We start from the raw sequence: 23325 nt of genomic DNA on the forward strand, positions 1-23325 counted from the left end.
GTAAAACTAAAATGAGAAATATCGCCTTCACAACAGAAATAAAATAACAAGCAACTTTTTTTTTTTTTTTTTTATGGATTTAATTTCAGTTTCAGGTTTAGTTTTAGTTAGCTGTAATAACCCTGTTAGAAATAAATTTTTCTAATCCAAATATGTCTTAAATCTTAGTGATGTACAATTTTCAAATGATTCATTTTTGGATCACTCAATTATAAAACCAGGTTGATTAAATAAGTACTTTTAAGAATGAACCGTCCTGATGAACTGATTTGCTAAAATGAACATCTCAAACTCCAAATGCCAATCTCAATTTTCTCAATGCGAATCTGGGCCACTGCGACATCCATGACCCATGTCGAATGTGGAAGAACCACAGCGCTCAACTCTGAGTTATGATTTTAATAAAGAATATACTGTTCTCCAGGATCCCGTGCATCATTTGAATGGAAGAATTTGTCTTTTCTGCACACATTCGCTTGACTATTAAAGAAATTTAAAGCTGAAAGACTGCAGGTATCACCCCAGCTCTACACGATTATCTTTACGGTTTCGCAATTCTCTTAGTTAATGGGATAAATCAGACTCCAGTACCGACATATCCTATATCCTGTCTTCAATAACCATGAAAAGTCAAAACTCCACAGGTTCAACACTATTCGATCCGGAGAAATCAATACAGGATATGAATGGACTTCATTACATTATTTGTTCTTGGGAGAATACTTTTGATGCGGCGCCGAATCGATGCGTCTGCTTAGAAACAATAGCGCGAGTGCCTACAGCGTTTGTGTTTACACCGAGACGCGTCGTGTCTTTTGAAGAGCCTGATTCTCTCATTCACTTCTTCCATGTCACTTCAGTTCTGACTACAAGTCTCGCTGATTGCAACAGTTCGAATTACAGCACATTCACTTTATGCTTTTCCAAAAGGTGCTTCGTTCTCCATTGACCCGGGCCTGACCTGAAATCGACAGGCGTGTGGAGAACGAAACCAAGCCAGGCCCGGTTGAGCAGGTTTTATCCTTGAGGATAAAACATGGCAAAGGATCTGGAGAGGAAGCAGCAATCAGACGGACGCGTGTTGCACGCGATCTCTCAACAGTCAGACGCTTTGATGTGTTTGAAAAGACGCAAACTCATCTTCCACATCCAAACCCCACGATTCACAGCACTAATCCTCTACTAAACCCAAAATATTAACACAAAAACACATTTCCTTTCATCGCTCGCAGGAACATCTCTAAAGCAGGAAAAGCATCACAAATAGTGATTATATTGTGTAAGATGAAATACAAATTATGGCTTTTTAAAGGCGGCGGATCTGTAATTGAAAGCATTATGATTCTATCAAGAGCCCAAGTTATTCTGTAATTAAATTTTCATATTAACTCAAAGGACAAATGTCTGAATGCAAAAAAGCTCTTCAGATCCCAAGTGTTCCCGGTGAACAGGTAGGAGAGGGAAAGCCATTAAATCAACCCTTAAAAATAGTAAATGCATTTATTCAAAGATAGAGAATCAATTTGCATACAGATTCACTATTTGATTACTCCCTAGACACAAGCAAGCCACGATGTGGAGAGTTTAGAAACACTTTTCAATCTGCAATCTAAATATTATGCTTAACTATACTGTATCTTATTGAGGACAAAGTTTTCTAATTAAAACTTTGTATACAGCTGAGACGAATGCAGGGCTGACAGTACCAATTAAAAGTAATTGCATATCAATGCACAAACACAATGCACACCAAGACAAATTGTGTCATAAACTACAACCATACTCTGACTTGAGTTGCACTGATTATTAATTATGGTGACGTCACACAACAAGCAACCTTTTCCAGGGTCTGGTGATGAGTTCGAGCAGCGCTGTGGTTCTAACGAGCTATATTTTATAAAAGGAATAATGTTCTTTAATATGAATGAATGCTATTATAAAGCAATACACTATTTGAGAGAGTGAGGAAAAACTTGCATATAAAAGTAAATAATTCAAAATTTAAATCAAACATGTAAAATGAGTCTTTACTGCTTTAATACACTTTTTTTTTAATTAACATTGTTGTCCTTTTTTCCATGCACAACCTTCTGTGATACTCTTAAAAATATGCAATCATCATTAGATCCTATTTCACTTTCAGATTTGTGAAAGTACATGGAATGCTTTCATGAAAAAGTCCACATGGCCTTTTTATATCTATACTATATCAATATCTTCAGCCCTACACAGTTTCTTGGACTGAGACTTGACCACGTACCTGTTACACTGTGCCTCCTGCATGAAGGAACTGCAATCCGGATTCTGCAGAAAGGATGCCCTGGTGGCCAGAATGTGAAAACCGAGAAGAGTTTTCTCAATGACGGATACTGCTCACGATGCGATTGGCCGGATGACTTTTTCTGCACAGACGCAAGCAAAAACAATCATGTAAATGTATTGTTATCCACTGCAACCACTTTTGAACTGTATTAAAATAAAATAAAATAAAATAAAATAAAATAAAATAAAATAAAATAAAAGAGATCAATGTGAAGATCTCAGATCTCGGTTGGATGGTCTACAGCAGACATAAATTATGTTTGTTAAAGGGGGGGTGAAATGCTATTTCATGCATACTGAGTTTTTTACACTGTTAAAAAGTTGGATTCCCATGCTAAACATGGACAAAGTTTCAAAAATTAAGTTGTACGTTTGAAGGAGTATTTTTGTTCCAAAAATACCTCTTCCGGTTTGTCACAAGTTTCAGAAAGTTTTTTTCGAGTATGGGTCTGTGTGACGTTAGATGGAGCGGAATTTCCTTATACGGGTCCTGAGGGCACTTCTGCCGGAAGAGCGCGCGCTCCCGTATAGCAGAGCAGAGACGAGACATTCACTGATCAGAGCGAGAGACCGAATTGTCACAAAAGAAGTGTGTTTTTGGTTGCCAGGCCAAGACAACCCTGCACAGATTACCAAAAAAAAACAGCATTAAGGGACCAGTGGATGGAGTTTATTTTTACAGAGCATCGACGGAGTTGTGCAAGTGTTACCTGCATTTCGAAGATGCTTGTTTTACAAACAAGGCCCAGTTTGACACCGGATTTGCACATTGTTTATTTCTTAAGGATAATGCAGTCCCAACGAAAAAGGGTCACGATCGTGTGTTGGAACCACATGTGGTGAGTAAAACTGCTTCAAATATCTCTGTGTTGTTAACTTAGCTGTCGGCGCGTAAGCACATCAAGTAAACAACATGTGATGTTGTCATCAAACTGCACTTTCCACATGTACAGCTTAAAAAAAAATAAAAATTCCAAAACCGCTAAGCAAATATATACAGTTTCAGTACATACCACTTAGAGACGTTGTTGCTTATGCTGCTCTTGTTAAATTTCAGCCTCGGGATCTGATTCTGGATCATAAATATACGCTGAATCTGACTGTTAGCCAAGGATTGTTTTGGATGATGTTTTTTTCCTCACCGTAATGTCACAGCTTCCAAACGCCCTCAACGCAAAAGCCTACTGGCACTCGTGATTCTTTAGCTCCGCCCACACGTCACGCCTCCAGCCGGTCATGTTTTTCCGGGAAAAATCGGTACAGACTATCTTTCTTTTATGAATATAATAAAACTAAAGACTTTTTGGAGTTATGAAGGATGCAGTACTAATCCATAGGTACTCAAGATTAACTGGAGATTGAGTGAAAACGAGCATTTCATTTCACCCCCCCCCCCCCCCCCTTAAAAAGCATCTCAGCTTCTAAAATTTCAGCTGAGTTTCTCTAGGGAGCGCTGCACCTCCTTACATTACACCCTTTATTTATTTACCTGAGTTGCAATGTCTTGAATAAAATTAAAACCTCTGATCTGATCCCGCTGACAGACGGGGCCGTTTATCACATTAGATTTAACTTCATTTCACTGGCAGCCTTTTTTTCCCCTCATTGATCAGTGGGAGACATTGTCTCTCCTCATTTGGCGCTGGTGTCACTAAAGACAAAGAGCGCGGGCCAGCGCTCTCTCCCACACGCTAAATGACCCTTATTAATGATACGGAGGACTCGCGTTAAAGGAACACAGTCTCAGTCCATCTTCTCTGAAGAAGCATGCAAAGTTAATGGCATTTCCATATATATTACAGAACATGCGTAACAGCAGCCAAAAAAAAAAAAAAAAGAAAAAAAAAAAACATTAGATGCACATGCATCCTATATAACATAAAATAAGGGATATTATGTATGGTAGTTGATGTACGGTAGGGTTGGTTTCCACCACCCCCCTCCCACCAAAAAAAAATAAATAATAATACAAATAACTTGTGGAAAGAACAATCCAAAAAATTGGATGTTTCTATTTTTTTACACATCTTATCTGTTTCCTATATACAGTAATGAAACTAAATGGAAAGCATATGCTTCTAAGACTTTTGTTAATGTCTCAGGCTTATTATTATGAGTAAAAGACCTAAGTAATTTCTTACATATCTCATTTAGATCTAAAATTCTCAACCATGTTTTAAACTGGGGTCAGATTTCCTACGATTTGCAATAAAAAAGTCAAGTCAAGAGATTTCTTGAAATTTCTCATTACAAGATATCTACTGAATTTGCTCCTAGTTAGGGTTTAGGATTTGAACAAACACAGAAAGTTAAGTATTCAACTTTTTAAACCCACATATTTTAGATATATAATACATTATAATTTTATACCACTTTTATACCTCTATATACCCATTTTTGGTTCCTCATAGAACCCTTCAGTAAACAGTACTTAAAAAGACACTGTTTTTCTAATCTAGAGAATCCCTTTCCACCATAGCAAACCTGAAAAATGTTTCATGCATGTTAAAGGTTCTTCACTGAACCAACCATGCCAATAAAATCCTTTAAAAAAATGTTCTTCACACTAGGAAAATATGGTTCTTTTTTAAAAAAAAAAAAAAAGGTTATTTTGGGGAACCAAAAATGGTTCTTTTATGGGATTACTGGGAAAAAAAGCAATCCGTATAAAAGTATTGACAATTTTGTTCATTGTTAGTTATTGATACCAAATAACAAACTGAATATTACTGCAAGATGTTTCAAATTTTTTGTAGAGAAACACAATGACGGTGCAATAAAAATGACCTCTTAAAATGAATTTAAGTACATCAACACAGTCACTCTATCTTCTGCGACACCATTCTGTGCACAAGCCAATAAAAAACATTTGAAAAGCCATGTAATATACTGACACACATTCTAGTCTACTTAGTCAGGGGACACTTAGCAGGTCTGCCAGCTGACACTCAAATCTAATCCAGGGGATTTAAATGGAAGGAGGAACCACATTCAGTGGCCATGCAGGAAACGCGTCTCAGGAGGAGATACTGACACCTCTAATTGCATTAGAAATGGATGAGCTACTCTCAACGACTGCAGCCTCTCCACAGGTAGAACCCTGTCACCCCTGCGCTGTTTACAAACACGGAAAAAAGTCATTTGCTTTTATGAGGCTCCGATGGAAAAAAGAAATGAAAAAGAAGAGGGGGAGGGGGAGAAAGATTGACAGGTGGCGTCAAGCTCCATCACGACCCTCGTTTTCTTATTGGGAAACAACAAGCCTCGTCGATGTTGTGTGTTGTCTTGCAGAAACCATTGTCAGGTCACTGGAGGGTCTGTGTTTGGTGGATGGAGGAGGGGAAGGAGAAAGCTTCTCATCTTTGGTCAGTCCGAGGCGCTTACTAAACCTGTGCACGTCACACCTGCTATTCCAATGAATAATTCCGAGCACAGACGGATGTACGGAGAAATCAGACAGGACACGAGGCCTAGAATTTGGCATCATCAAACAAGAAGAAGAAGAAAGGCAATAGGAGAAAAAAAAAAATCACGTACAAGGAGAGGCAATTAGGGAAATACACACAGACCTGACCTATGGTATGATAATGAACATCCTGTCTAACTCCCTCAAGCGTACACACACTCGCGCAGACAGAGAATGCCGGGAATGGTAATTGAAGCTGAGGAAATATACAAGAGCTGTTCATTTGTATCAGAAGAACATAAGATATTGACGCAGAAGGGCTGCAGAAGGTTTCACCGATCTGTATTTCACGGACGAAACCGAAATGTGGAATCAGATGTGAGAGGAATTAGAAGTCATGGAGAAGGAGACAAAAATATAGATGAAAAGCAGGAGCTTGAGGGCATGGTGGAGACGTCAAACACGCACACCCATCATTAGCATACTGTGTTAATGACTAATGGGTAACGCTCACGCAGAACACCAGAGAGAACGGCACAGCTTCACTGGGTTTGCTGTAAATATTCCTCTTCCATATCTATATATTCGGATTTCCATAACGAATGGAATTTGCTCAGGCCAGTGATGCATTACTGTTGGTATTGCCCAAACTTTTACACTCTCAATCAATTTTGCTTGTCATTGTCTGGTACAAATTTCAAAATTAAGAGCCTAAATGTTTAAATATAGACACATTTCCTTGAGAAGCAAAATTGCACAAGCTATTACAAGGTATAATAATGTTAATTACAAGTAACCTAACTTAAATTGACTTGAGAAGCAATATTTTATTAGTTTGTTGTGGATAATTAATTGCCCAGTAACTTGTTTGAAGCATAAACCTTGAATACAGATATAATATATAAATATAATTGATATAATTTATAATTTACACACACGTTATTGCACTTTGTTCATATAGCAGTACTTTTAAAAGAGAAAAGTGCACAATACACTACTTTTGAATGCATTATTAGTTTTGTGCATAACAATGCAATAAATTGCGATAATCGCAGACAATCATGCGATTAATCACGATTTAATTTTTTTATTGTTGCCCAGCACAATTTTTTTTGCACATATATATATATATATATATATATATATATATATATATATATATATATATATATATATATACATACATACATACATACATACATACATATATATATAATATAAATATTTTAAAATAATTAAATATTTTGGGTAGAAAGAGAACCATCCGCTGTCTTTCCTGACAGTCGCATTAGTATAATAAGCAATTTCTATGAATAGCTGATTTCATGTTACAATTATAGCATCAGAAGGCAGTGAACGTGTCTCGTTTAAATGTGATGTAATAAAAGACTTAAGATAACTCTGACATTTGGGAAAATGTCATCAGTTCACCTTTTCTCTTTGATGAAATGACGGCATTACATTTACACAATGCTCCGATTAAACAAAGTAACGTGCCAGAATCTGCTGAAAAAAGCAGGGGCCACAGAACCTTCACTTTCTCAAAGACATCTGCTGACACGCTAACCAAACCCCCAACCACCCCCGCCCCACCCTCCCAATCCCATACACCCCCCCCCCCCACCCCCCCCGCCAAAAAACAAAAACTAAATGCAAACTGCAAAAATTCTGAATTTATCTTAACGCAGGACACAATGATGCAACATAGTATCTAGTGGTCAGGGATTGATGCATTATTCAGAGATCTTGTAAGCATGCTGGGTATCTGTGGTCAGTTGAGGCCAAAGCATGTTTTGAAGTGTGTGTCAACCTCAGCAGAAATGTCCCTTCACGACACCACTGACAAAACACAGCGCCTCCTACAGCTGAGAAACTCACTCAAATAATGATTAATGAATGAGCAAAGGATAAAAAAAAAAAAAAAGAAAAAAATACTTGTTACACTTTTCTCTGCAAGTGCATAATTCAAATATACCTTTGCTTCTTGGTACACTAGCTGTTCTAGACAGTGGCTGAGGTTTTCAAAGCTTTCTGGAGATTTGGAGAAATCTACTGTAGTATTACAATACTTGCTCACCAATGGATCCTCTGCAGTGAATGGGTGCCGTCAGATTGAGTGTACAAACAGCTGATAAAAACATCACATTAATCCACACCACTCTAGTCCATCAATTATTGCTCTGTGAAGTGAAAGCTGAACAATTTAATTTAATGTGACGTTTTCATCAACTGTTTGGAGTCTCATTCTGATGGCATCCATTCACTGCAGAAGATCCAGTGATCTAATGCTACATTCATCCAAATCTGTTCCTGATGAAGAAACTAACTCATCTACATCTTGGATGGTCTTAGAGTGAGTACTTTTCCAGCAACTTTTATTTTAATAAAACCAACAGATTCAGTTATTAATGGACTTAATGCCTGCATCAACAAACTCAATACAGGTTACTTAAAATAAGAACACAACCCTTATTATTATCTGGATAGGAGCAACATAATGTTGCAGAAATCAGAAAAGTTATGGAACAAGTTAATACACAGTTACCTCTAATCAAAAGCAGGTATTTGTAATTATAAAAATCCGCCCACAAAGGAAGGCATGGGGGTGGATGATGTGCTGTAATTAACACTTAAACTACTCATTATTACTTTAAGACGTGCAGAGCCATGTACTGTAACCTGTTCTAAATTTTTTACTTATTTAACACTAATCCAATTATGATGCAAATGAGGACAAAGCATGCACTGAAATCACTCACACCATTGCATAAATAAATCAACACTTATGAATATATATTTATAGATTACAGAAAAGAAAAAAAAAACGCTCTTTTAAAAAGCTTTCATTTAATTACATTTGATTGTGACAAAGAAATATTGCAGAATCTTCTTCGTTTCTACATCATGAAATTTACTTGTTTAAGTTTTCAAAGTTTTCAACAGATTTTTAATGATGTCAGACTTTTAGACCATTGATATATACGGTATTCAATATACACTTCTTTGTTCAAAGGTTTATTCTAGTCCTGTCAAACGATTAATTGCGATTTATCACATCCAAAATAAAAGTTTTTGTTTGCATAATATGTGTGTGTACTGTGATACACATACATGCATACAGTATATATTCTGAAAATGTTTACATGTAAATGGCTATATTTATATTCATATAATTTATATTATAAATAAATGTATTTAATATATAAACATAACATATTTTTGAAATATATACATGCATGTGTGTGTATTTATTAGGGCTGGGCAAGTTAACACGCTATTATCACGTTAACTAAGTTTTTTGATTATTATGAAAGTCCGTTGCTCACTGGCTCTGAATACACATACAGACAAATCATGGGTCACAGGAGGGGATGCTCCCGATCAAATTATTTAGACTAATCATCAACATTCACAAACCATTGTCTACTGTTATTTTTAACAGAAAAGAATGCAACGAGCTTGTAATCATGACTTTATAAGTGAATCGTTTTGTTAACTTTGTGGTTTATTTTGAGTTGTATGGGATGCGTTAACATGCTTTTGCTGTTTAGAAATATTCACAAAATCATGCAGCATGTATCAGAAGATCTGCACTCCGGCACGGTTAGCGCTTACACTCACTGATCTATATATAACTGAACTGCGCCCTACCCACGATCACACTAGTCAAACGAACCGAGCTTTGGGGGTCAAACTATAAAATATTTTCTATAAAATGTTAATGTCCTGGCAGTGACAAATTGCATGTTTTATATTTAATTTAATTACATTAATGTTATAAGTTGAGATTTAGGCTACAATAGATATTTTAAATTGCTATGTAAAAGGAACACTGCTGTAAAAAGCACCTTATTTGTTTTAAGTGTTCACAAACCAAACGTTAGTACACATTTGTTCATATAGCAGTAGGCCTACTTTTTGAATACATTATTAGTTTTGTGCATAGCAATGTGATTAATTGCGATTAAAGTGTGATTAATCGTGGAAAAATTAATAAATAAATAATTAATTAATCGTTGCCCAGCACAAGTATTTATATACATAATAAGTATGCAGAGTACACACACATATATTATGCAAACAATTTCACATTTTCTTTTGAATGTGATTAATCGCTTGACAGCACTGTTTAAAAATAAAAATAAATTATGACCTTTTATTCAGCAAGGATGCATTAAACAGATCAAAAGTAACAGCAAACATGTTTATAATGTTATAATTATTTATTTCCACTCATCAAAAAAATAAATAAATAAATAAAATAAACAAACAAAAAGAGAATAATAAGAAATGCACCAAAATCTCCATATTAGAATGATTTCTGAAGGATCAATTGACACTAAAGACTGGAGTAATGATGCCGAAAATTCAGCTTTGATATTACAGGGATAAATTTAATTTGAACATATATTCAAATAGAAAATGTATTTTAAATTGTGATAACATTATCACAATACTACTATTTTTATGGTAATTAAAAAAGCAAGGCTTCTCTCAAAAATATAAACAAGTAAACTCTTACCAATCCCAAATTTCTGAGTGGTAGTGTATTATTACGTATTATGTTTATTTAATGTATCAACCTGATTTAACCTTATCCATCAATTAGTCTATGAAAAATCGGAATACTGACAAGCTGATGCCAGAGTCTCAAGCTCATATTTCTATACTGTTTGGTCTCTTTACTGGCTTGATGGACACAGAAGTGATTGACAATCTGATTCAGCGAGTGTGTTATAGATGCCTCTTCTGCTGTGTGTTCTTATCATTAGCAGTTAGCCTATGGTTATGTTCACAGCCCACTGCCGCTCTCCGCCCAGAAGATTTAAGGGCCTGCCCTTTGGAGAATATTTAACATAAAATTGTATTCTTGACAGCAGTGAGAAATCCGGCGAATTTAATTAATCAGACCTACTCTACCGTGCTCTGTCCAACACGGCAGGCCGCAAATTAAAGATCCGAGAGCTCCCTGCATCCTTTACCGTATCACCTCCGCTCCGTATGCACTGATCTAGCTAGATGCAAATATGAAAAAAAGCAAAAAGAAAACACAAGCAAACAAACTCAACATATTTCCCAAGAGCAAAGATGCATTTATGACCTGAGCAAGAAGCACAGATTCAGATGTTTTTCTTCTTTATGCGGCGCCGCATCTGTGCCCAAACTCTCTGAGGATTGTTTAAGTATTAAAGGAAAACTGTGTGTACTCAGAGTGTGAGCTTTTGCATTTGATGCTAATGTGGCTGAACGCACAGCGGGTGACCGCGGCACTCAAACGTGCCGGCGTTCTCTCACTGTCATTACTGAAAGATCACGCTTCTGTTACCTTCAGCATGACCATCACCACAGCAAGCACATAGAATGAGGCATTATGGGTATGTGGGGAAAAGATGAGGTGAAATTGGAGCTCCAGGGGTTAGAAAGTGCTGCACAGGTGTGTTTCTCTGAGGGTTGAAGGAATGAATTCTTAGTGATAAAATGTTAAAGGAATACTTCATACATAAATTGGTTATTCACTCTTTCAAATCCATATGATTTTCTTTCTTTGGAAGAAAATAAGATTTTTGAAGAATCCACTCTTTTCACTGTAGTAAAAGTATTTGAATTTAATAAACAATTGTGATGTTTTTTTTTTATCTCAGTTTGGAATTTTTTTTTTAATTGCGAGTTTATATCCTGCCATTTTTACTTTTTTCCCCTCAGAATTCTGAATTCATAATTCCTTTTTTTCTGCCACAAAATACATTTTACAAAATTTTCTTTCTTATAAGTTAACATATTCCAATTCTGACTTCTTTTTTTTTTTTTTTTTTTAGAAATGCTAAAAATACTGAATTGTCAGGCCTAAGCTAAAAAAAAAAAAAAAAAAAAAAAAAAAAAAAAAAAAAAAAAAAAACTTTTCAAATATATGTAAGCTTTTTTCAACCATGGGACAAAAAAAAAAAAAAAAAAAGAAAGAAAAATACTTTTTTTCTTGTAATTCTAAATATATATAGCAGTTCTGATTTTTTTTTCCCTGCATCTGCAAGTTTATATCCAGCAAATCTGACATCTTTCCTCTGAATTTTGAGATTTAAACTTGTATTTGCAAGTTATAAAATCTGGTTCTGAGGAAAAAGAATTCGGACATTTTCTTACAAATATGAGTTCATAACACAAAATTCTGACTGTATAATTCACAATTGCAAGTTTATATCAGAATTACAAGATAAACTGTAACAATTATTACTAAAAAAATTATTTAGTGGCAGAAACAAACTTCCATAGAAATAAGATTTCATAAATAGTCAGTTAAGCCCGTCACAGAAGACAAAGTCACAAAGATTTACAACAACAACTGGGTGAGTATGACAGAGTATTCATTTTTGGGTGAACTTTCCCTTTAAAGAAGAGGAAAATAAGTGGAGGGGCACAACTGACACAGTGAGGGTCTCTCATGGGAATAACAGAGCGCTACATTCTCTCTCTCTCTCAGACAGGCAAACACATCCATGGCCACATGCTGCAGCTCTCAAAGGGGCCCTGATTCCACCCACTCCATGACACTGTGCTAATGCACTCTCAGGAAGGTCAATACTCACACAAACACACACACGTACACGCGTCTCAGCGCTCTGCTCAGCTATTGAAAGGAACCTCCCAGAGCACTTTTAATTGTCAGTCACTACAAGTCACATACAGACAAGCTGGAGTGAATCAAAAATCCATTAAATGGAAAATTTCAGTTGAAAAAGGAAGGTTATTTTTTTATAACTTTAGTTAGGTAGGTCAACAAGATCAAAGGACGAGGCCTTCAATTTTAAGTCCAACATAACTTCTTTTTATGTTTTTATTTTGAATTTTTTGGCTGCGTGGATATATAAAGTACTAAACTATTATATTCTATACTGTACTTATCTATATTATACTGTTAGGGCTTTTAAATAGGTTTTCCAATAAAAAAATGTTAATTGAATAAATTATGATGTTGTCACGATATGCTAAATAATTAATCCAATTACTTAAATCTACAAGCGAGCTGCAGCAATAAGAAAAAAAAAATACGTAAACACTCACACATGGTTCTAAAATGAAATAATAATATCAAATAAAAGCGAACTAAGGAATAATAATAATAATAATAATAATAATAATAATAATAATAATAATAATAAAAAATCAAACACATTTCTAAAACAAGACAAAGCAAAGCAAAACAAAACAAAAGCAAGCTTCTAAAATAAAATAATAAGATCAAATAAAAGCAAACTAAGGAAGAAACAAATCAAATGCTCATACATGGTTAAAAATAATAATAAAAAATAAAATAAATAAAATACTTCTAAGGATAAAACTTAAACACTTTCACACATGGTTCAAATAAATAAATAAATAAAGCTTGACTGTATTTAAACTCATTTATGAGCAGCTTGTAGCTTGGACAACTACTTACACTATACACAAACAATAAATCTAAACTACTATACTGAACTATAACTAACCCTATACGATACTGAATCACACTGCAATAACACAAATATTCCTGTTGTATGCTAACACTGTAGTGTAATACACTCCACTGAACTGTACAATACTACATTAACAAGGCCCATGTTTTGCCTGGAAAACAGAGAAACAGAATATTTGATGATGTCTTTCTCTAAGTTCGGTAGTTTTCAGTATGGTGTTTGTTTTTCTAAAGCATCATTTGTCTTTGCCATCCGTTCAGTCGGACAAAAAAAACAACTGAAATATGCTTTCTTGAAGTAGATTAGTTTCCCATGTCTATTTATACAGAACTGCACTTCAAAAAAGCAGTGTTTTCTATCAGACGAGCACTAAATGTAAATGTGAGAGTGTTATTCTGTGGGATTTTCGTGAGTGTGTGTGTTGCGCTTGAGAAGTGTGGCGAGATGTCTGTGAAATAAAAGTCAGAGCCTGTGATCTCACAGGTATACGATCACTATCAGCTGTGAACACACACACACACACACACACTTTTGTGAGACTGATACTCTGCGTATGAAGTGTGAATGTGTGTCTCTTCCTGCAAGGACAATGTGTGTTTACACAAATGGGTTAAATAACTACAATCACTACAGATAAGAGGCGGTTACTGAACTCAGAAACAGCATGCAAACCGCAGCTCTTCATCCTGAAGCTTAAGTCTGTTCTTACGCTTTGAGGTCTTCTCTGCAGGTAGGAAAAAATAACAGCATATAAAATCACTTTTTGCTAACTTGCTTGCTTAGATCATCAATACAGCTCTCCCAGACACACATTTTTTTTTCCTGATGATACAAGCATCATAATACTTTTCCACTTCATACATTATCATGCTATAATCACTTGCTCATCAATGGATTCTCTGCAGTGAATGGGTGCCATCATAAAGAGAGAAAAATAGTGGATTAAAACAACAATAATTCACAAGTAATCCGCACCACTCCAGTCCATCAATTAATGTCTCATGAAGCAAAAAGCTGTCATTGGAACAAAAAAATGTTTCAAGACATTTTTAACTTCAAACTGTTGCTTCTAGCTATACAATAAAAAAATAGAAAACAAATATATGGGACATTCTGCAATCTAAGAAAATGAAGTACAACCAAATTTATGTCAGTTCATCCATTCATATGCAACCATTTTTTGTTAAATTAAAAAAAATTATAATAATAATTAAAAGTTGTACTGTATACGTGGGAGGATTTTGAATCCATCCAGGACCAGTTACAGTACATAACAGACAACAATCAAACCAAATGACAAAAATCATAAAAAATAGGTCATATTTGCTTTTCAGTAAATGTATGTATATTATACAATAAAAAAGTAGTATATATATATATATTTATATATATATATATATATATATATATATATATATATATATATATATATATACTATAAAAACTCTCTCTCTCTCTCTCTCTCTATAAAGTTCATAGTCACCAGACTGTCTGTGAACATCCTTTCTGTGGGGGGGTTATGCACATCTATCTTTTCAAAGGTATAAATGTGTATCATTCAGTTACTAATATGTACCTCTAAGACACTTGGTATGTACCCTTCAGGGGAAATTAAGGTACAAAGAGGTACCTCCTGAAAGGGTCCCGCCCCTGTAACAGCTTTTGTACCTTTTTGTTTTCTGAGAGTATATGTTAATCAGCTCCTGGTTGTGCAGACACAGTTTGGAGCTGACAGATTTTGTCGGCAAAGAACCTCCAACTGTTTCAGCAACGGCAAATTAGTTTTTTTTTCCTTGTGACGTCCCCTTTAAAATGAAGCACTGCAGCTAAAGCCCTGGTGAACAACAGTACATCACAGGTATATTTGTTTCTAGGCTGTTGGCAGCGTCAGCGCTGGCAGCTCACAGGTCTGCAGGCAGAGCGGAGGGTGATGGATGTTTGGTGGGTGGAGCCAGGGAGACCCTTGCAGGCCGGGGCCGGCTCCGCTCCTGAGGGATGTCACCGAGCTGCAAACTGCCACAGCTTAAATGGGGAAAAGATGACATTGACTAGTTCTGCTTACATAAAATACTACTGCAATAGTTTCACGATTAATTTTTAATGTTTTACATCAGCTAGCCCTGTTTCTGTCTCCAAACCAATGCACTCTTTTCCTGGTTTTCAAGATTGTGTGAGAAAGAGGTATAGAAAGAGAGGTGTGGACAGAGAAGGCCAGCAGATAAGAAAGATTCTGGCCCTTGTCAATCTTTCTAAACACACACACACACACACACGCACAAACAAACAAACATGAACACACACACAATGAAAGAAGGCCTCATAAATGGCATTAACTATGCAACAGCACAGTGATACAGTACAGAGAACAACTGCATTCACATGAATTATTGAAGAAGGGAATGAACACACCGCTGGTCTGAGAATATATCCCAGAAGAGGTGTGTGTGAGTGTACTTGTGTGTGTGTGTGTGTGTGAGAGAAAGAGAGATAGAGATAGAACATACTGTAAGGCACAAAACAGCATGCTATGGTGGATGCATGACACTTGATACTTGATCATACTGTTATCAGCATGTTTCCGTGAAATAAAAGATGAACAAACAATGAATGAAAAACAATAATAAATAAATTAGAATTTGAAGTAATGTTCAGAAAATACGATTATATACGATACGCTATGATACCATACGATACGATACAATACTGTTAGGGATTTTGATTTCAAAATTAAAGCATTCATGCGGGTACAGACATAGATATGAATAGGTCGATTGCCTATTATTTAGATCGAGGACGTGTCTACGTGATTAGCAACAATTCACATGATGTTATTGTTTTCACGGCTGTCAAAGATTCGCAGAGCACATGTGGGCAGCTACGCTTTACACTGAAACGCAACCCCGGAGTTTTCAAACTAAAGTAGGGTCTGCAGCGTTTTGAAAAGTCTCCGTTTTTCAAGGGTTGAAAACGCCGGAGGAGTGTAAACGATAGGCGTAACCGTAGCAAAAGTTCTTTTAAAAAGAAAACGTACTAGTGTAAACGGGGCCTAAGTGAATCTTAGCCTAGCAAGTATTACTAATAAATGGAATGGAAATGCTCTAAAGAAAGCGCCACACTCCGACTCCTTCACATGTCAGTGGACAGATATCAGTGTGAAATCCATCAGTCTAATGTCTACTGTCTAATGTCCTTATAGAGAGCTGTATGGTGGCGGATGATGTCAATATGCCATGGCAACCAGAGGACTGCTATTGAAAACTCTCTGTTAACGCTCAACACCAAGGATGAAAATGCTCTCCTGAAAGCTCTTGCCGCACACTCATGAAACTAAATATTCAAACTGTAATTCTTCAGATGATGAAAAGGTTATCTGGGAACATCCTGAAGGACTACAACACATTACCAACTATGTCTGCTGGTTCAGTGAAGACTCATCTACACATGATCACCAGCAGAACCAGACAAGAGCGAAAGGAAACAGTACCCAAGCAATTATAGTTCAGCAGTCACAAGCCATTTCAGATACCATTCACTAAAACTTTACTGGAGATGAGAAACTTCATATAGTGAGGTCTGAAAGTCAAAGATCCCAATCTGGGATTCAAAACTATTTCAACCAAGAAATTCAAAAATGTATATAATATGTTAAAACGGTATATGTATATACTAATTTTAATATATACATTATATAAATATTATATTGAATATTACTATATCAATATTTATTGATATGTATATTTATATAGAGTAAATGTAGAAATTGTATTTATTTAAATGTATTTTATTGTAATTGCATTTATTTAAATATACATGTATACTGTACAAATGTAATGCAATGAAAAGTAATATTACTATGTATTTTGCATATACGCACACAATTACGAACTAAAAATTTGAAAATATAATATATAAGAATGTTAAATTTGTGTTTTATTTTATAATTACAATACAGTACAGTATATATTTTTTTATAATTTGAAACAATATCTATTACAACTAAAAAAAATGAATTTGAAATAATATATTATATATATATATATATATATATATATATATATATATATATATGTGTGTGTGTGTGTGTGTGTGTGTGTGTGTGTGTGTTGTTTATATGCATTTACTAACTGATTTGCTTATTTTAATTTACATGCTGTTCCACAAGATTCTATGACCTGAAGTTAATAAAACACACAGTTTGAAAGTGCAAATGTGCTCATGTTCACCTCATGGCGTGGAAAATGAGCCGTGCTGCTACCAAAGCCAGTATAATGTATGCCGCAAGATGTCCATTTTTCACATTATAGTGCACAAACTGTTTTATCTTGCAGCAAAAGCCCTGCAGATAAACTGTTCTCTGATTTCAGCACTCCACCAACCTCCATTCCATCTGTCTGCCCTATTAGAGCTTCTGACCAGTGTACACACACACAAACAAACATGCACACGCAGTCATATGCACTCACACACACCTTTAACAGGGGGGAAAAAGTAGACGTGCACGCAAAGTCTGTCTGTGCCACACTCCTGTTAAACCTCAGAGGAGAAAGAAATGGATCCAGTGAGGTGGGTGACACTCACCAGACACTCCACCATATGTGGTGCGCCTTCCTCGGCCGATGCCAGGCCAGGGAGAGCCGTCTGCCTTGAGTCCCATCAGCCCCGAAACCGTGTTGGTGGCTGCGATGCCATCTGCTCCACCTGTGCCAACAGGGAAGAGACATTAGGCACGGGGAAGGGGTAGGAAGGGAGGCCAAATTCCTCAAAAATCTGGAGCTCAAAACCTGCGGGTCTGTTTTAAACTTGTACAGGAGACGTCAGGCTGTTAGTGGAGGTCGTGAAGGGAAATGTGTTTTTTGGGCAGATCTAATGTCTGGATTGGGAAACTGGTTTATAGAGGACATATTCTACACTTCTGTTTCTTTTCCCTGAAGTACATTTATAACATTAGTCAAGGATTCTTGCACCAAAAATGTGTAATTTAGTTTGAAATGACGATTTTCCACCATTCTCTGACTAAACAGGCTGTTTTTGCAACTGTACCTTTAAGACTTCTATATATAAATCAAACATAATAAAGTCAAACGTTTGTAATATATATATATATATATATATATATATATATATATATATATATATAAATGTGTGTGTGTGTGCATGTGTTTGAAAGAAGATCTTTGATTTGATTAACAATAAAATAAAACAGTAATACTGTAAAATATTTCAATTACAACTACTATTATGAGAACTTTCAGAAATCATTCAGTTTTTTTGAAACTCAGTTATTAATTATAATTTGTGTTTATTTATTAATATTAGTTAAATAATAGTTCAATCAAATGTATCAACATTGAAGACTTTTAGCTAACATTTAATATTTTTGGAAACAGATAAAAAATAAATTCTCAGGATTCAAAGGTTAAAACAACAACATTTTTAAGAACGTAATTTTTTGGATAAAATCTTTTGTAACATTATAAATGTCTATGATACATTTAATGTATCCACAAAATTAACTTCTTAAAAAAAATAAATAATAAATGCTCATTTAACCTCAAACTTACTGGTTTCCACAAAATAATAAGCTACAAAAATATTGCATATAATTCAATATTGATAATAATAAGATCATTTTTCTTGAGCAGCAAATCAGAATATTAGAATGATTTCTGATAGATCATGTGGCACTAAAGACATCATATATATAAAATAAATGTTTAAAATATATTAAAATAAATAGTTTATTTAAATTAATAATATTTGACATTATTCAGTTGTTCCTGTATTTTTGATCAAATAAAAAGCTTAGTGTGCAGAAACTTATTTCAAAAACAATTCAACATTTCTGACCAGAAGTGTATTTTTATGGGAAATGTAGTTGGGTTGCACAGGCCTGTTGAAAAGCTAAGGGAGATTAGTTTATATAGAGTTAATGAATATTGTTTTTTTTGATGATAAATATACCACTATTATCATACCAAAATGGTATAAATTTACCATAAGAACAGCATAATACCTTCCTGTGCAGCCTTGGCAATGTCCACAATCTTGGTCACATTAGAGTTGAGTTTGGCAAAGAACGGGATCTGAACAGCCTGCCGAACCCTCAGACAGATGTTCCACACCAGCTCTGGATCCTGGTCAAATGGGTCATGAAAGCAATAAACAATCTTAAACAACGGCAAAAGAGGCATGAGAAAACAAAACAGCAGAACTTCAATGAATAGTTAACATCAAAACCCTTGTATTATCCCTCTTAAGCATACTTTGTTGAATCTTGGAAGCTTTAGTCATCATTCACTTCAGTTAAAATTTTGAAAACTTCTTCTGAAACTCGTTAGTTGTGGAATGAGGGCAGGGAAATTATGAGGTTTATCAAATTTGGGTGAACTATTCCTAGAAATATTAGCAGACTGTTAGAACTTAGTTTGTGTGTGTGTGTGTGTGTGTGTGAGAGAGAGAGAGAGAGAGAAAATGAGCGAGTGATAGATGGAGAGGGGAGCCTGTAGTCACTGGTGTGAGGGAGTGAGGGATCATAACAGTGTGAACTGCTGTTCCAGGAGGATTTATGCTTTATTAAGCTGCCCTGGTCTGTCAGTCTGTGCTGTTTAGTGAGAGAGAGAGAGAGAGAGAGAGAGAGAGAGAGAGAGAGAGAGAATGAAGGGGCATTGGTATTTGTCAATCTGAGAGAAAAGATTGCATTTGTCTCTCTAACTCTTTTTAGTACAGTAAAATCACAACTGCAGCTTAGACAATGTTTTGAAATATAATCATTTGTGATGATATGTGACCCTGAACCACAAAATCAGACATAAGCTTAATTATTTTTGTATATATATATATATATATATATATATATATATATATATATATATATATATATATATACACACACACACAAACACAATTCCAAAAAAGTTGGGACACTGTACAAATTGTGAGTAAAAGAGGAATGGAATAATTTACAAATTTCATAAACTTATATTTTATTCACAATAGAATATAGATAACATATCAAATGCTGAAAGTGAGACATTTTGAAATGTCATGCCAAATATTGGCTCATTTTGGATTTCATGAGAGCTATACATTCCCAAAAAAAAAAGTTGGAGCCAATTTATTAATTTAATTTATTAATTTAATTACTGTAATTTGTGGTCCAGGGTCACATACAGTATGAGAATTCACGGGACTGTTTCCTGTAACACCTGTCTGTATAAAGCTACCTGTAGATCTTAAAATATTCTAATTTCCCTTCATAAATCAATCACAAAGTATGGTACAAAAGTCTGAGAACTGCTTTTATATCGCAGTGATTTAAAATAAATAAATAAATAAAGTGCAAAAAAATAAATATAAATAGAAAAAACACCTTTTTTTAAATATAGAAGTATTTTATAATATTATAAATTGCCTTACTGTCATTTTAGATCAATTTAATGTATTTTTAAATAAGTAAAAGTATTATTAAATTGTTCAAAAAATGTTTTTCTATTAAATTATATAAAATATATTTAAGAAATATATATGAAATAAATTACATTTATTTATTTATATTAAATAAAGAATCGAGATGACAAATAAAATTATTATATTACATTATATTCCAATTAATATTATAGAACTATTTTTATTCTTTGTCATCTTTCTTCTTTGCATCCACTATCTTCATGGTACCGTTTGTCAACCATTGCATTTGGCCCCTTTCCTTCAGGCCTCAAATAAAGACACACAACTGCATTAAACCCTTTATAACCCTATGAAGTAAAACAGACCTGGTTTAATTCAAGCAGTGATTTCAGATCAGTCTGGATGCTTTAAAAGACTGTAAGCCCAATATGAAGCTTTCATTCAATCCAGCCTCAGTTCCCTTTCTCATCCCTGTCCTTCTCAGTCTCTTTTTTTTTTTCACAGGAAATAGGTCTCTGTTTTGACATATCCAATAACGGCTGGCATATATTCCCTTGAGCAATGGGTCCGTCCGTCTCAATAAAGAAGTGTGATGTACATGCTGTATGTGCAAAGTCGAGTTCTAAGGTCACTCCCTGCACAGGAAAAGTTTGGCATTTGATTTTTAAAACCATTAGCCAGAATTGATTTGTAAGAATACAGAAGCCCACAGAAAAACACATCTCCTCCTGACTATTTCTTTTCCATTTCTAAGGCATGCTGAGTGATTCAGCACAGGACAAAAAAGAAGAGCGAGAAAAAAAAAAAAAAAACGCTGCTGTGGGATCTGCTGCGTCCTTGGGTGTGTATTTTACCTGAGATACATGTGAAGTCAGGTTATATTTGCACCCAAAAGTATTCAAAATGCATTTGAAAGGCACTGAAAGAGAAGGGACATGAAAGGTTATGCCATTTAAGATTATAAACTCATTCCCAGGTTTTCTGTTTTTTTTTTTTTTTTTAAATATTGGATTTATGCACTCGACCCAGCAGTGAGCACCATCCACGGCAATTTGTCCTGATTTATTCAAGACTTAAACAGGGTATAAACAAGACTGAAGTGTTAGGTTCAACCTGTCCACTCCGAGCCGTCTGCCAGAGCAGGAGAGGCAATATCTGAGCTCCCGAGAGATGTTTGATAGTGCTGGCGGGTTGCTGGAGAGATTCATTGGTTGATATAGCGAATCCTGAACACCAGGCTAAAAAAAAAAGCGGTAACAACAAAAGTGGCAAGACAACACAGCAAAGAGAAAAAAAAGAGATAGACAAACAGATATTGGCGAAAAAAATTTCTTCATCGAAACATAAGGGTAACAAACTTGTCTTTATTTTAGGTTCTGCAATCTATCATCAACTCTTCACATTTGAATCACCCTTTCTCCCTTCACTAACACATTTAAATGGTCCTGAAGAACAAATACATACTATTTTTTTAATTCCCAAAAGCATTTCATATACAAAACCAATGACTATTAACATTTCTTACTGATGCAAACTGTATGCATTCTTACTAATCAAACTATCAACCTAATAATTAAACAATTTGTACTTGTACAAAAGATTCTTACATGCAGGACTGACATCATTCTTAATGATATCAAAAAAAAAAAAAAAAAAAAAAAAAAAAAACGAAATCTTACATATGCTAACAGAATATATTCCTGCTAATAACGGATGACTGTTTACACTAATTTGAATTTAAAAAGTTGACAATCACGCATCTGTTGTATTTGAATAAATACTGGTATTCTGATCATATTTGGACTAATATACAAAAAAATATGACTGTCAATATTCTTAAAATTGCATACTGCATGCATTTGCACTTATTAATATTAATGAATTGCAAACATTCTTACAACATCAACTGAAACATTATTTGTCAGCATTCTATACAAAATACAAATGGCACGTAGTAATATCAATTTGTAATAAATGTGTAATTATCAACATTGTGTTCACCAAGACTGCATTTATTTAATCAAAAATATAGTAAAACATTAATATTGTGAAATATTATTCATTGTTTTTAATTTTAATATATTTCAAAATGTATTTTATTTATTATTTTCTTGTTTACTTCAGAAATAATTCTAAGGGCCAGATTTACTAAACAGTGCAAATTACCAAAATGGCGCAAAAGAGTGTGGAAATTTCTGTGGGTGATTTACTGACATCACGCAAATTAAAGAATACAGACGCCACATCTCATTTACATATTAACCAACACAATATACCAAATGCAGTGCAAATTAACATAGTTGCAAATAAGCAGAGTCGATGCTCATCAGCTGCAGGTGACCTACTTGCGACAAAGGCGCAAAACAGTTGAAGACTTTTTTGGGGCGTTAAATAATGGAGCAAGTACCAGTCATTTCCCAAACTATAGTAAATTGCATTGTGTGATTCAGTTTAATACACTCCTCCAATACATTTTGCATCTGAAAGGGGAAACTCCTACAAATGCGTATTCAATAAGATCAGGCGCAAAAATAACTGTGTCCACACCTTCTCAGCACTAGTTCTTCACGGCGTGTCTTTAGTAAATCCTGACAGTACTACTTTAATGGCAAAAGATGGTTTGCACTGGTGCAAACTGTTAGTAAATCTGGATCCAATAATCTAATTTGGTACTCAAGAAAATATTTTGTGATAGTGTGATACATTTGATTTATTTTTGGATGAATATAAAGTAAAAAAAAA

The 23325-nt window shown here is 34.8% G+C and overlaps 1 protein-coding gene across 1 annotated transcript in view; it reads right to left on the minus strand.

Annotated features, from left to right (window-relative positions):
* Positions 1–2260: 2260 nt before the first annotated feature.
* LOC128013307 (dihydropyrimidine dehydrogenase [NADP(+)]-like) overlaps positions 2261–23325 on the minus strand; it is a 46194-nt gene continuing 25129 nt past the window's right edge. The window contains exons 4-6 of the mRNA XM_052596205.1: positions 19190–19310; positions 17755–17874; positions 2261–2402 (exon numbers count right to left, since the gene is read on the minus strand). Of these exons, the coding sequence (XP_052452165.1) occupies positions 2374–2402; positions 17755–17874; positions 19190–19310 (270 nt within the window). The 3' untranslated portion in view covers positions 2261–2373. The remainder of the gene's footprint in view (positions 2403–17754; positions 17875–19189; positions 19311–23325) is intronic.

This window comes from Carassius gibelio, chromosome B24, assembly GCF_023724105.1.
Source record: "Carassius gibelio isolate Cgi1373 ecotype wild population from Czech Republic chromosome B24, carGib1.2-hapl.c, whole genome shotgun sequence".
Classification (NCBI taxonomy): Eukaryota; Metazoa; Chordata; class Actinopteri; order Cypriniformes; family Cyprinidae; genus Carassius; species Carassius gibelio.